Below are 15,762 nucleotides of genomic sequence, written 5' to 3'. Positions count from 1 at the left end.
TTTTTTTTTTTTTTTTTTTTTTTTTTTTTATTAGAGTTTACTACGAGGTTCAGGAAAGCTTATGCTTCTTGACAAACTATTAGTGCGTCTTAAAGAAACTGGCCATCGAGTTCTAATTTTTTCGCAAATGGTTCGAATGTTAGATATCCTTGCTGAATACTTAAGCTACCGGCATTTACCTTTTCAACGATTAGATGGTAGTATCAAAGGTGATATTAGACGACAAGCACTAGAACACTTTAATGCTGAAGGGTCACAAGATTTTTGTTTCTTATTATCTACTCGTGCTGGTGGGTTGGGAATCAATTTAGCCACTGCTGATACAGTTATTATATTTGATTCTGATTGGAATCCTCAAAATGATTTGCAAGCTCAAGCTCGTGCTCATAGAATTGGACAAAAAAATCAAGTTAACATTTATAGACTTGTAACTAAAGGATCAGTCGAAGAGGATATTGTAGAAAGAGCCAAACAAAAAATGGTATTGGATCATTTAGTGATTCAAAGAATGGATACTACAGGTCGTACAGTTTTAGACAAAAAAGCCAAAAATTCTTCAATTCCATTTAATAAAGATGAACTAACTGCAATATTAAAATTTGGTGCTGAAGAATTATTCAAAGATGAACCAGGTGCTGATGAAGAACCTTTGGTAACTTACATTTTACAAAAGAATACATATTCGCAATCAATTTTTATTTTTCATTGCTTAAACTTATTTTTAGTGTGATATTGATGAGATTTTAAGGCGAGCTGAAACCCGTGATGAAGCTCCTGCTACTGTTGGTGATGAACTCTTATCAGCTTTTAAAGTAGCTAGTTTTACTTTTGATGAAGAAAAAAATATAGCTGATGACTTATCTCCCAGTGGTCAAAATGATCAAGAAAATAAAGACTGGGTAACATTTTTATTTATTTTATTTAAGAAATAGCAAAACATTTAATAAAATTTTAATTACTACTTACAAGAAACAATGTTTGTTGTGGGAGTAGGAGTATAGTATTTAAAACTTTTTTTAATATTACAATGTTATACTAAAACATAATGATGCAATTATGAACAAGCTCTGACAAAATAGCTGCTTATTACTTTTTTTTTTAATAAAGTTGTCAAAATTTGAATTTTTTTTAATAGTTTAATTAATTCTCAAATATCACATCTGTATTGTTTTGATATGATTCTAATCAAAATTCTATATATTATCATAAGTTAGTCAAGTGCATATTAATGTACAGAACCCATTCAATAATATAGTTTAATATTGAGTTGTACTATAACAAAATAATAAAATTTTATTTAGTTAATGTATAAAATTTGACAAATTTCTTTAAAGATACTGAAATATTTTCTCAAATGGGTTGTTATGATTTTAAAGTGATGTCGTATTCATTAATTATTACTCCTAAATATTTTTTAATTTTTATTTTATTCAATATCTTAAAGTTAATTTGGCAATGTTTTGCTTTCTTAACATTACACATTTTAGAGTATAACTTAAGTGTCCTATGATAATTAAAAATATTTTTATTTTATTAAGAAAGGAATGTACACAAATTTTTTATAATTTAGTTGTTGATTATTTTTTGTATATTATTCTTAGATATTTGATTGACCTAAATTATTGACTTCAACTTCTAAATTTTTCCAATTGTTATCTTCAAAGAAAATAACTACTGTTTGCAAAAGCTAGTATACTTATATTTTTATTTAGCTCAAGTAAATCATATGTATTGGAAAAAAAATTTTATATTTTATTATGTCTTATTTTATCAGGAGTAAATTTATGTACGTAATTAATGTAATATATAATGTTTAATGGCTTTAAAAATCACTAGGAGGAAATTATTCCTGAAACATTAAGAAAAAAGGTGGAAGAAGAAGAAAAAGCCAAAGAAATGGAAGATCTTTATTTACCTCCTAGAAGTAGAAAAACTTTACAAAATGCTAATCAAGCTGATGGAAGAGGTACTAAATCTAAAAAAAGTGGTGAATCTGATGGTTCTAGCTATGATGGAAGTGATGACGATCAACCACGAAAAAGAGGCAGACCACGTGTTGGCACAAAAGAAATTGTTAAAGGATTTTCTGATTCTGAAGTAAGCATTTTATTTTTTTTAAGAAAATGTAAAATCTTTTTATTTTTATTTAAATTTCCTGTCATAATCATTCATTAATGAGTATAGTTTAGAAGTTGTTTGTGGCTAATGAATAGTCACTCTTTTTGTCTAAACTATATTGAAGGGTCTGTAGATTGCCTTATAAAAGTCATTTCAAGTTTAATGATTGTGCTTACCTGAGTGACTCAGGCTAGCAAGACTCCGAGAAATGTCAATATCACACTAGATTTGTATTATGTGTATCTATGTCTATAATTAGGACATGCTAAATGATGAAATTGATTTTGCCTTAATTAATTTTAATGAAAAAAAATGAGCTTATCAAACATCAATATGATTTTATTATTATTGTTCTCAAAAGTTATTAATGTTCTTGCTAATGTTTCATGTTATTAATTTTAATATAATTAAATCTTATTTATATTATTATAGATTCGAAAGCTTATCAAGAGCTGTAAACGATTCCCAAATCCTTTAAAGCGTATAGATGCAGTTGCTGGTGATGCTGATTTACAGGATAAGCCTAAGTCTGAATTAAAAAAACTCATACAAATGCTATATGATCGTTGTCATGAAGCATGCAATGAAGAAAACCATAAAGAAACTGAAGTTGTAACTGAAGATGGCACAAAAAAAAGAAATCGTGGACCTTCAATCAAATTAGGAGGTGTTGCAGTAAATGCTAAAAGTGTATTAGCTTGTAGTGAAGAATTAGATGTTCTGGATGAAATAATACCATTAGATGAAGAAGAAAGAATGAAGTGGACATTAGATTTAAAACGTGTGAAATCCGCTAATTTTGATTTTGATTGGGAAATATCAGATGATTCAAAGCTATTAAAAGGAATTTATCTTTATGGATTAGGTTCATGGGAAGCAATAAAAATTGATACTGCTTTAGGTCTTAGTGATAAAATTTTATCTAATGAAGACAAGAAACCACAAGCTAAACATTTATTAGCTCGAGCAGAATATTTATTGAAAATGTTAAAAAAAAATCAAATTGTTAATAAAGGTGAACTTAAACCAAAAAAAATTCGTAAAATTAAAGAAGGTAAATCCAAAGAAATAGTTGAAGATGATAGTAGTGATAACGATAATAGTTCAAAAAAGAAAAAAAGTGAAAATAATAGTAGTCATGATGATAAACTGTTAGTTAAAAAAGATCTAAATAATATAAAATTAGGAATGGGTTCTTCTCCTAAAAAAGAAAAAAAACGAAAAACTATAAATAAATCAGGACCCATGCATTTTACAGCAAATAGTGAACCAAAAGCTGTTAATGTTGATGATATTGTTGAATTGCCAAAAGATATTTTCTTAGAAGTAAGTAGTCGAAATTTTCAAAATTTAACCCTTCCATTTCAATGTTTTGAAATACACAGATGCTAACAAGGATAATGTAACATTTCGAAAAAATAAAGTTAAAAGTAAATTAATCACTCATTGAAGTTGGTTATTAATAATAATGATTTTGTTTTAACAAATTGCCATTAATTGCCATGTTATTTTCTAAACATTGAAAAAATACTGTAAATAATTTTTTTAATTCAGTTATCTTAGAATTAATTTTTTGTCACTTTGACCTCTTCATTTCTAGGTGCCTTATTTGTTATTTTTGTTATCATTCTAAATAATGTAGTCTAGAATTTTCATTTTATTTTTCAAGAGTATTGCTATAGTATCTTTCATGTGTGTTGTAAAAACACCATAGAAACTTGATACAAAAATTTTTTTCTCAATTTTTGAGCTTAAAGTTTATAATGTAAAAATAACTATTAAAAGTTAATGGTTCTCTGAAATGGCTTACAGATTCAAATTCCATGGGTCACAATGTTTTTTTTTTTTTTCATCTTTTCTTAATTATTTAAAAATATTTTATATAATTAAAAAAATTTAAAAATGATATATAATCATATATTTTCCAGAGGTCATGTCCTCCCTTAAGTGACGACCGTATTGCATTAAGACTACTATAGTTATACAAGTTTAACGTAGTTAGGCAGAAAGTCCCTACAAAATCATGACAATCATGATTTTTATTGGGAAAACCAAAAAAGATATTAATAATTATTTATCAATAATATACATTTTGAATGACAATAACAAATTTTATGATTACTTGAAATTCTGGGCCCTGGAATTAATTGTACTATTTTGTATGACAAATTATTAACAGTTTTTTTTTTTTTTAATATATTTTGTAAATCAGTTAAATTTATTTATTATTTATAGTGCAAAGAAAAAATGCGCCCCGTTAAAAAAGTACTGAAAGCCTTAGATGATCCTGAAGAAAAAAAAAATGAATCGCGTTATGTCAATCACATGCAAGAGTGTTTAATAGAAATAGGCTCACACATAGGAAAATGTTTAGAAGAATACAAAGATCCTGATAAAATTAGGGAATGGAGAAGGTATTTAAATGAATTTTAAGTAATACTTAATTTTTTTTTTTTTAATACAATTTAAACCTTAAAAATAATTAATTTAATAAAAAAATTATTTGAAAAATAAAATAAAAATTTTTTAGTAATTTATGGTTTTTTGTCTCAAAATTCACCGAGTTTGATTCAAAAAAACTACTCAAAATTTACCGCAAAGGATTGCACACAAATGAAAAATATGAAAAAGAAATTAAAATTAAAGATAAAAAGAAAAAAGACAAGTATAAAGATGATAGAAAAATTCATAAAAATGTAAAATTCTTAACCTTTTGTATTAAAATGAACAAAATTATTATTTTTTTGCATGTGTTTTACACATTTTTGTTTTAGGTGGACTCAGAAGATTCCCCTAATTTTACTAAAAGAAAACCTCGCGAAACTGATGATATTGATAAATTGCATAAAAAACCAAAATTTAATTCAACTCAAATAAGTAATTCTAGTATTCTTCAAACTGGTACTACTACAACTGGTTCTCCTCCACCTAGTTCAAGTAATTCTTCAAATAATCCCTCTAGATCCTATGAACAGGGAACTAATAGGTATGATAATAGTTATAATCATCATAGAAATAGAAGCACTCCTTATTCAAGAAGTGAAGGCCGCAGGTAAGCTTTTAAATAATATTTTCATGATATAAAGTATATTAACTGGAACTTACATTGTAAAGGTTTTCCTCTAGTAGAGATTCTGGTACTAGGCGGGAAAGATATGATAGTAGTTACCGCAACCGTTCAGGATTTCGAGATCGAGAAAGAGAGCATGATTCTGACCTGCGCATGTATGAAAAAATTAGGTATGTACAATAAACGTGTTAAGTTAATATTATGTTTAAAATATGCAATAAATTTAATAGGTATCAACAAGCATATGCTGCATATGGTCAAGCAGCTGCTGGTTTTTATGCTCCTGAATTATACAGCCGCTCAAACTCTGCATCTTATATTAATATGCCCCCATATGCTGTACCCAATGACTGGCATCCTCCTGTTTCAGACTATAGAAGAGATTATGAACGAAGGCCTAGGAACAATTCCTAACCATATTATATTTCACATTAAAAATTTAATGTTGAACCAAAAGTTTTTAAAAACTTAATTTAAGAAATGCATTATAATGGATATTGTTTTAATGTGTTTTTCCTTAGGAATTATAGTTTTTTTATTTTTATCTTGTACCAAAATATGTTAAATTCTACTTAGTTAGATTCGATTATCGAACAGCAATTGTAAATATTTATTTTTTTACATAATATAATTATATGTAATGTATTTAGTAAAATTAATAATTATGATTTGTGTATAGCTTTTCATTTCTTAACCGTTCACTGTTTATTTTGTTTTTAATTTTTTTATTTTAAAAATTCATTTTAAGCGCAATTCTTCTCGTTCATAACTCTGTATACAAATGTAAAATATTGTTGTCTAATTTAATAAGTGACTCTTATTTTTCTTACAAACCGTTAATGTATTTTTTAATTCATAATACTAAATTTTTTATGCGCTTGTATATATGTTTTAAAATGATAAACAACTATGTGATATTAAACAAGTATGTTTCATGTTAAATTTTAAATTAAATAATAAAATACCAAGAATTTGCCAATTTAATTTTTGCCATAAGTGTTTCATAAAGTGAAACTATAATTATTTTTAAATATGAATTTAGTCTATGCATACTATGTATGATAGTTATAGGCATAAAATAGTATTTTGAATTTAAAAAATAAATACACCGATGATATTGCACTTGCAATATTAACCTTTATGTGACTGAAAAAAAAAAACAACTTCTTATGACGGTGTAGGTACCCGGGTACCTACAATATAGTTATCTGTGCTTTTCCGGTAAATTATTTCATTGTCGTCAGTCTATCGCTTTATATCTTATTATATGTAATTCTTCTCGTATCTGGTGTACATAGATCTAATAAAGAACATGTATCAGAAATGTGGAAATTAGACTCGTTACCTCTCATTCGAGCTGCAATGTCTCGAGATCGATTCAAAATGTTGCTAAGGTTTATTCGTTTTGATAATGTAAACACTCGTAATATACGTATTACAACAGACAAAGCTGCACCGATTCGTGATATTTGGACATGCTCAATAAAAACTTGCATAAAAATTATAAACCTACAGAAAATATAACAGCAGACGAACAATTATTTCCTTACAGAGGACACACAAAATTTACACAGTACATTCCATCTAAATCTGCAAAATATGGAATAAAGGTTTTTTGGGCTTGCGATGCAGCAAATGCTTACCCTTTGCATGGTAAAATTTACACAGGCAAATCACAAGATGGTAAACGTCAAGTAAATATTGGTGAACGTACAGTTCTAGACTTAGTTGCGATGTATAAAGGTTCTAGACGAAATGTGACTACAGACGACTTTTTTACAAGTATGCAATTGGATACTACATTAAACTCTTGGAATATGACATTGGTTGGTACTGTCAGAAAAAATAAAAGATTCTTGCCTCCCTAAATGCTTCCATCAAAAGCCAGAGCGTTACATTCTACAAATTTTGTATTTAGAAAAGATATAATTCTTTGTTCTTATGTTCTAAAAATAAATAAATCTGTTGTTCTTTTATATGACAGCCGACATAATGCAAGCTGCTACCCCTAAACCAGAAATTATAAAATATTATAATTAGATAAAAAGAGGAGTGGATACAATGGATAAAATGTTAACAGAATACACAATAAAGCGAAGAACTAATCGTTGGCCACTTGCATTTTTTTTCAACATGATTGATATTGCTGCTTTATCTGCATATATTATATATATGGAACACAATCAAAGGTTTAACACAACTGATTGACGCCGAAAATTTTTAAAAGAGCTTGCAAATCAGTTATGTATGCCTGCAATAGAAATTCGAACCTTCATACCCAAAGTAGTAGGAAATCGATATACTCGTAATTCAATGGAAATGGTTTTCGGACGGCCAATACAACAGATAATTGCTATTCCTAAAAATGAACCACCTTGTGATGCTTCAGGACGTATTCACTTAGTTGGAAGTTGCTTAGTATGTCGAGAATTGGGTTATAAGCCACGGAAAACTCGAAAAGCTTGTTCAACTTGCTCAAAGCCTATTTGCAATGAACACTCAATAAACAAATCATTTTGCGAAACTTGCAATCAACAAAAAACCTAAATATGTTATAATACTTACTAAATATGTAAAAAATAACATTTTTGTTCTCTTAATATTTGTATCTATTTTATTGATGTCCAGAAAAAATATTTATCAATGATAATTTAACTTTTTTTTATATCAATAAAACCTACATTTAAATACAATATATAGAGGTACCCAGGTACCTACTACGTCCTTATAAGGTGTAAAATTAACAACGCTATTTTAAAATATAATAAAANCGTCCTTATAAGGTGTAAAATTAACGCTATTTTAAGTATAATAAATTATATACTTTTCAAATACAAAATATAAATTTGTTAACTATACATGCTATTTAGAGATGTCACAGAAGGACTAACCATACATACTAAATATTTAGAAGGAAAATAAATTTAAAAGCTGAAAAGGTACCCGGGTACCTTTCCAGTCACATAAGGGATAAAAGAAAAGATTTCAAAAACACAGAAATTATATTCTATGCTAACTAGTCTTAGCATTTCCTATTCGACCTAGGACAGTTAAATAAATCCTATAAGTAATCAAAAAATTAATGATTACCATTCTATTTATATTTTTGTTATATTTAAAAACATTGGAGACTACTAATTACGGTTGTAGAACTAAAGTGGAGTACTGCTACCCTTTCTAATTTTATTAGATTTCTGTTAAATGTTTGGTTAAAGTATTATACATATTTTATTCTAATGCTTGTAAAATTGCCCAAAATTTAGAACCCAACCCGTGCTCTTGGGTATCTGAAATTGAGATGATCAAATAAAAACTGAACATGGGTACTATAGATAGGGTGGTATACGATCATAATCCACACTTGAGCATTATCGCCAGTTTAGTAGTGGTACATATACAATATATAACATTTTCTGACTAGTGATTAATAAATAATTTTTACTATCAGATTTCTATCTATACTGATTGTAACATTACCAATCTCGACTATAATTTGTAATTGATTCAAAAATAGTATTTTTATCAATAGATTTTTTGCAAGAAATTATAAAAAATGAAGAAAAATTGTTTGAAAATTTCTATATGATGAAATATATTGAAAAAAAAATGAATTTATTTATTTAAAAATTTTAAAACAATCATTTATCAATGTAAAATCACTCGGTCATTTTTTGTATGGCAGTTATGATTATACATTTTAAATATTCGTTTTAAATCAATTTACTAAGTTGAAGCATATGAATGCTACCTTTGCCAGTGGAAATTTAACAAATTCTAATTGAACGATAAATATTTTATTTTCTGGAAGAAAATAGCTAGCTTTAGAATGATAGAAATATTATTTGATAAGTGTATCCGTTAATAAGAAAAAGGTAAAAAATATAATTAACAAAAGAGATTCGTAGTTTGTTAGCTTAAAAATACACTAGCCTTCGCTTATAATCACGAGCTAAGAACTATGTAATTTGATATTTCCAACAATAGTAAAGTTATTCAAATTTTTTAAAATAAATAACCAAATAATCTATATATTTTTAAATTCTTAATTCTGTCAAAAGTTCAACTCCCTTATCTATTAAATATTAATGAAATAACACAGATAAGATAAATACTTAAAATAATATTTTTAATTGATAACATACCAATTGTAACGTGTTGTATGTGTTATGTGTTTCTTAAGTTTTAATTTATGAATTTTCAAACAGTATGTAAAATGAGCTCACTTTTTAAAACTCGAAAGTTATTATTTTTAATTTATTAGAATTATCCAAATATTTTGGTGCTTTGAAATGTCTGAAGGTGTATATGGTGATCAAGAAACTAATCTTGTTAATAAAGTACTAGTTGCAAAATTTCAGGTATATTCAAAATATCTTTATATTTATTATTATTATTTAAATTTGATTAAATACGTAAAATATTTTCTTAAATTAGAAACCATTGAACTGTCATGTATGTAATGGATATTATGGATCTTGTTTTGAAGAACAAATATGTCAAACATGTCATTTATTTCTTTTTTCGGATGATTTATCTCAAGCTTTACATGAAGACGTTTCTAATACAATGGTAGTAGCATTTCCAATTTTTAATGAAATTACATTGTGTATTACATTTTTAACGATTGAGTATCAACTCATTCTAACTGGCAGTATCCTAAGACAGATTTATTAAAAAAGCAGCTAATTAATGAAAAATAATTTATAGATTATGCATTAAAGCAACAATTTTAATTTTACCATTGTGAATTATTGTGAGCGTATTAACTAAAAAAAAAAATAGTATTTTTATGTCTGTAATTTATTTGTTAAAATGTAAATAAACACCGATTTCATTCAAATAAAATAGTTTTCTATTCCCTCTTACTAATAAAATTTTATTTTTGTCACAAACATTAAATTTCACTTTATTTTTTAACCCTTAAGTTTTTTTAAAAAATCATTCTAATATTGCGAATATTTTCTAATCTGAAAACAATTCTATTAAAAATTGCTTATCTAGGTTTTCAGCTTTGGTTGATATTTTCAAGAATATATTGGGATTTTATTAATTGATCTCTACTTTTTTAATTTGTAAAATTAATTAAAGTATTTTTATTATAAATAAGTAAACAATATTGGTCAATAAACTCAATATTTATAAAGATATGATTCAAAAAATATATTTGTATTTAAAAATCATATTTTTATCATTAGCACTGAACACAATATTAAGAGTTATGTTAATTTATCATTGTTCACATATTTTAACTATTAATTAATTTAGCTTTATTTTTTAAATGTTATTTGCAACACTTAGGGTATAGAGGATGGTGATAGTGGAAATGATGAACCAGCAGATACATTTTATAATGGACATCAACGTCCTATACAAGATATTTCTCTTGATGTATCAGGTAATTTGGCAGCAGCACCATCTCAAGATTTAGCAAGGCGACTTCAGCTACTATCTGAAATGTCAGCTATACGTCCTTTTGATGGAGATAGTGATTACTTTCAAGAACTTCCACCTGAAGGTATTTTGTCAAAATATTATAACTAATATGAGTTATAATATACTAATGACTTTTTTTTATTTTATAGTATTATTGACTGTTTTTTCATACTTGGATGACTTTAGTCTATGGTGTGTTAGTAAAGTTTGTACACGATGGGATCAACTTCTCCGTTCTCATATTCCACAAACTACTTGGTGTAGGTTAGTGGATAAATGTTGGCCATTATTTAAACCCCTCAAAAATGTAGATGATTGGCATTTTATATGTTCATCTTTGTTAGTATATAATATTTTATTACATAAATTAAATTATATTGAAGAAAAAAAAATCTTATGGTTATAGAATTAATAGTTCATCATGTTTATCCTGTGTACGACGCATGTTTGTTCGACCTTATGCTGAGTGTCAAGAAAATTCTTGGAGAAGGAGACGTTTACGTCATGAAGTCAAAAGTTAACTTTATTAATACAGTTAAAATAAAAATATCACTTAATTTTTTTTTCATAGGTTTAAAAGGTGATCCTCCAGAAGGTATAAGAGCTGTACCTTTAGACAGTCATTGGTGTCATTGGCAAGCCACAATTTTAGGACCTGTTGGTAGTCCTTTCGAAGGCGGAATTTTTTATCTTTATATACAGATTCCTTATGGGTAAGTATAATGGAGATTGATATTAATTATAAGTTATATTTATGAGATAAGGGTTATCAAAATAAGTGTATGCTTTATTTATATGTTCTATTATTGTATATACCATCTATCAGAAAAAAAAAATTTGGGCTTAAAACAATTATAAATGAAAGTTTTTAATGTTGTAGCATATGTGCTTTGGGGTGCATAACTATGTAATATTCATAGACACCCTTGACAGAGGGTTAATGCAATTTTTAAATATTGTTATTGTTCAATATAAAATGAAAAACAAAAATAAAAAAACAGTGTACAATTAAAATATTTTAATTAACTCTTATATTTTTAAATATGTTAAGTTAGTATTTAATAATAATAGTTAATAGACTATTTAGTATACAAAAAAAGACTGAGTTTATTCAACACCGTGTTTTCAAACTTTTTTTGTTTATCAATTCAATTATTTGATAAATTTGGATGAATAATGGGGAATCTTAAAGTTAATAACCCCTATTTTAGCTTTGATGCGAAGCTGAGAAGGTATTAAATTTACTATGATATGTTTTTTTATTTTTTTTTGTGTCTGTGAATGCTTAATCTCCGCTCTCCCTGGACCGATTTTGATGAAAAATACGTCAAAAGATTACAAATCATATCAGAGTCAAAGACATTACCCTCGAAAATTGAAAAAAATTCCCTCGTTCTCCGTAAACGGGGGAAATCCTCTAAAAAATTACTAATTTAGAAATCGCTAATTTTCGACATTTTTTTTATTTAAAACTGTCATAATTTTTTAAAAAATGATCGAATCAATATAATTTTTTTTATAGATACCTTAGGTATTTACCTATCTTTAGATATATTTTTGTAAACATTTGACCCCTTACTAGCCCACAGGAAGGGTTTCAAAATGGCAACTTTTTCACAAAAAATTGACTTTTGAAAATGTTCCGTAAATACTGACACTTTTATATATAACTTAAATTAAAGCTTATGTAATATACTTTAATTTGAAAAAAAAAAATTAACCTCTGGACTTGTCTTCATGGTGAAAATGACTACCGTATGCAAAAATATGCTATTTTTGTGAAAAAATTATTGATATTATATTTTATATTTTTAACATTATGTTGCTATAACTTTTTAAAAAATGCATGAATCATTTGTATTCATTAATGATAAATAATTTATATATACCTCTTTCATACTTTTTTTTTAAATCGGACCATTTCTCTTTATACATGGGGGGTTCAAACCTTTAAAAATGCGTATAGAAAGTGGAACTCTTTCAACTTAACTTTTGAAAATGTTTCGGAAATACTGACATTTTTATATATACCTTAAATTAAAGGTTATGTACTATACTATAATTTAAAATAAAAAAATTTGACCTCTGGACTTTTCTTCATAGTGAAAACGGACATAAAAATTAAAGAATAACGTACGATTTCTGTAAAAAAATTCTCGATTTTATATTTTTTTAAAATTTATATTGCTATAACTTTTGGAAATATGTATGGATTAATATTATTATTGTTTTATAAATAATTTTTATATGCCTCTTTCGTCAGATGAAAGAGGCATATGATATCTAGATATCTAGATGATAGAGATTTGTTTTTAAATAGGAACATATAATTTTATATAGGGGGTCAGAACTTTAAACATGCATATTGAAACTAGGACATTTTCAATTTAATTTTTGAAAGTGTTCTGGAAATACTGACACTTATATAGATTATGTAATATGCTTTAATTTGAAAAAAAAAAAATTTGACTTCATGGTGAAAAGGGGAGTTTTTTTTTATGGCTGCAATTTATTTTTCCAACCCTCAATTAACCTACTTTTTTCAACGATATGCCAAATGATTACAATTTGTATTTAGTTGAAGATATTACCCTAAACATTGAAAAAAAATGCCTTAATAAATAAAAAGTACCTTAAACAGCTTAATCCATACAAACAATTAAAATCATTCATTTATAATGTTTTCAAAGTATTTTTTGACGAATCAAGTTCGATATGATGGGTTTCAATTACAAAATTAAATCATTTCTAAAAAAAATGATTGTTAATTTCTCCTGAATTAACAATGGATTTTTAGATCTTTTTAACAACTTTTTTTTGATTAGTTATTTTAGTTAAAGTAAATCATTAAAATTAATTCAGTTCGTATTTCAATTGTAGAATCTTTTTAAACACCAAAAGTTACTAGAAAATGATTACTACTATTTCTATCTAAGTTATCTATTACGATATAAATGCAAAAAAATATTGAGCTTTTCTGATAAATTTACTATAAATAGTTATTATAAAATTTCCTGACTGCATATTAATCTTAACGATCCAATTTTTTTAATTCTCATAAAATTTCCTATTTAATGATGTCAATTTCAAACTTGCAAATTGAGCTAAAAATTATGGTAATAAATTAATTTTTTTTAATTATAAACATTCATAAAAATCAACTTTAAAGGATTAAAAAAATAGGTTTATATGTCATTTTTCTTATTTTTAACATATTAATAATCAAAATCAGTATTAATTTAATACAATTTTTTTTTTAATTATTTTTTTATATTTAAATACTTATTTTTTGATAATATTATTAATATTAAAACTTAGAAGTGATAGAAAAAGTCTAATTGCACATTTAAAAACATCGCAAAAAGTTGATTTGGAAAAGTATATTTTTGTTTCTGATGAAAGTTCCTTATTGTCCAGTATATAAAAATTATAATTTTGTTATAAATAACAAATATTTTTATTGAAAAGTATTACAATATTAAATTTTTGAATATAAATTTCATACTAAATTTAATTACTATAGTTATTATTTATTCATATATTATAATAATAAATCAAATAACTAATCGGGATAAAATTAAGGGAATAAGAATTATTGTTGCTTTTGAAATAATCTACCAATTTCTTGAAATTAAACACTATCAACAGATTTGCATGGAAGCGTTTCTTATGATAGTGATTTTAATCATTGTCAGATTTAAACTATACTGGATTAAAATATGCCCCGTTCTCACTGTGCTACCGTTTTTTTTTTTTTTTAGTTATAATAATGTAATTACAATATTTAATTAACTTAAATTATTCTAGTTCCTTTACCAATCAATTTGTTGTATAATATGAAAAAATACATATTTTCAAATTAATTAAATATTAAAATAATGAGAAAAAAACATTAAATTGTGGCCAACAACCAGTTCATCTCTATTAGTATAGTACAAAATAAAATAAAAATTTTCAAGAAAAAAAATGGATTATACACCGCAATAAGGTATTGGACTGTATGTTTTGAATAGCAATAACAGAGTTATGTGTTATTTGTTTTTTATTAATACTATTAATTGTTAAAAAATAAATTTTCTCATTGCAGTTTTTATAGTAGATAATTGAAATTTATTCTTCCTATTGAATAAAAAAAGGTTCTATTAGCTAACTTTAGTTAAAAAGTTATTATTACTATTTAAAATAACTAGTATCTTAACTGAGTTTACTATTAAAATTTGTTAACTTATGAATGATAACTTAACTTTACATTTTAAATCTAACTTAACATTACGAGTTAGAAAGATGACAAACTTTTCCAGCCAAAATTGAAATAAAAGAAAACTAATTGTTGGATTAATTGTAGACTAAAATAAAAAACATACCCTTTTTTTTTTTTTTACTAAATTTAACTATTTAGCTTATCTAAATGTAGTCGATTGATTGTTAAAGATTTTAAATAATCAAAAACCGAACCCTATTAAATAAAGTAAATTAAATTGTGTTATATTATATATCCCCTGTCTTATGAATGTCAATAAAATAAAAATAACAACAAAATTAAATGAAATGAAATTTTTATATTTTTAGATATCCCATGAGTCCTCCAGTTGTAAGATTTTTAACCAAAATATTTCATCCTAATATATCTCGTCATGGAGATATTGGTTTAGATTCAATTCATCATAATTGGAGTCTAGCTTTAACCTTAGCTAAAGTATTGATATCTATTCAGTCATTGCTAACAGATCCATTTTGTGATGTATGTATGGAACCAGATATTGCTCATCTCTATAATAATGATAGACAAACATATGATGCAATTGCTAGGTACTGGACTCATCAATTTGCTATGAATGATATTCTTTCATGGCCTAGTTAAGTTTTTGTAAATGGGTAAACATACAAAAACTTTTTAAATTAAATTTATGTAATTATGTAAAAATTAGAATGTTATGTACATCAAAATAAATTTGATCTTTTTTTTCTAAAATGTAAATAAATACAAAAAAAAAAAAATTTAAATAATAAAAATGCGTTTTTAATTATATTAATACATATAAGATATTCAAAAAGTAAAGTGAAGGGTATTTGTTGTTCATCAGAATTTACCTGTTTACTAATTTATTGAATATCCTAAATATTATATGCTGTGAAATATT

The 15,762-nt window shown here is 25.6% G+C and overlaps 3 protein-coding genes across 5 annotated transcripts in view; all 3 read left to right on the top strand.

Moving 5' to 3' along the window:
- LOC126906184 (chromodomain-helicase-DNA-binding protein 1) overlaps positions 1 to 5,850 on the top strand; it is a 17,272-nt gene extending 11,422 nt beyond the window's left edge. The window contains exons 11-19 of one of the 3 annotated variants that reach the window (XM_050686538.1): positions 35 to 652; positions 726 to 899; positions 1,837 to 2,097; positions 2,551 to 3,444; positions 4,354 to 4,532; positions 4,649 to 4,814; positions 4,893 to 5,170; positions 5,248 to 5,358; positions 5,419 to 5,850. In XM_050686538.1, the coding sequence (XP_050542495.1) occupies positions 35 to 652; positions 726 to 899; positions 1,837 to 2,097; positions 2,551 to 3,444; positions 4,354 to 4,532; positions 4,649 to 4,814; positions 4,893 to 5,170; positions 5,248 to 5,358; positions 5,419 to 5,602 (2,865 nt within the window). In that variant the 3' untranslated portion in view covers positions 5,603 to 5,850. Of the gene's footprint in view, positions 1 to 34; positions 653 to 725; positions 900 to 1,836; positions 2,098 to 2,550; positions 3,445 to 4,353; positions 4,533 to 4,648; positions 4,815 to 4,892; positions 5,171 to 5,232; positions 5,359 to 5,418 lie in introns of all 3 variants that reach the window. The other 2 variants (XM_050686537.1, XM_050686536.1) reach the window with 2 other exon arrangements.
- Positions 5,851 to 6,663: 813 nt separating this feature from the next.
- LOC126905024 (piggyBac transposable element-derived protein 4-like) lies at positions 6,664 to 7,056 on the top strand. The gene has a single exon (XM_050684422.1). It carries the CDS (start codon positions 6,664 to 6,666, stop codon positions 7,054 to 7,056), a length of 393 nt encoding a protein of 130 aa, XP_050540379.1.
- Positions 7,057 to 9,330: 2,274 nt separating this feature from the next.
- Positions 9,331 to 15,680, top strand: LOC126906200 (uncharacterized). The gene is made up of 7 exons (XM_050686568.1): positions 9,331 to 9,546; positions 9,623 to 9,757; positions 10,487 to 10,703; positions 10,771 to 10,960; positions 11,028 to 11,137; positions 11,193 to 11,334; positions 15,191 to 15,680. Exons 1-7 carry the CDS (start codon positions 9,478 to 9,480, stop codon positions 15,480 to 15,482), a joined length of 1,155 nt encoding a protein of 384 aa, XP_050542525.1. The 5' UTR covers positions 9,331 to 9,477; the 3' UTR covers positions 15,483 to 15,680.
- Positions 15,681 to 15,762: the final 82 nt, after the last annotated feature.

The sequence above is a fragment of the Daktulosphaira vitifoliae genome, unplaced genomic scaffold (genome assembly GCF_025091365.1).
Source record: "Daktulosphaira vitifoliae isolate Bord-2020 unplaced genomic scaffold, ASM2509136v1 Scaffold_4, whole genome shotgun sequence".
NCBI classification, from domain to species: Eukaryota; Metazoa; Arthropoda; class Insecta; order Hemiptera; family Phylloxeridae; genus Daktulosphaira; species Daktulosphaira vitifoliae.
This window is presented reverse-complemented; position numbering and strand designations above follow the sequence as displayed.

Bases quoted from the DNA above. Each gene is read 5' to 3' on its own strand.
- LOC126906200 (XM_050686568.1), top strand. From the start codon at position 9,478: ATGTCTGAAGGTGTATATGGTGATCAAGAAACTAATCTTGTTAATAAA. The intron at 9,758-10,486 runs GTAGTAGCATTT...TGCAACACTTAG, and splicing joins AAGACGTTTCTAATACAATG to GGTATAGAGGATGGTGATAG. The intron at 10,961-11,027 runs GTTAGTATATAA...TTATGGTTATAG, and splicing joins CATTTTATATGTTCATCTTT to AATTAATAGTTCATCATGTT.
- LOC126905024 (XM_050684422.1), top strand. From the start codon at position 6,664: ATGCTCAATAAAAACTTGCATAAAAATTATAAACCTACAGAAAATATA.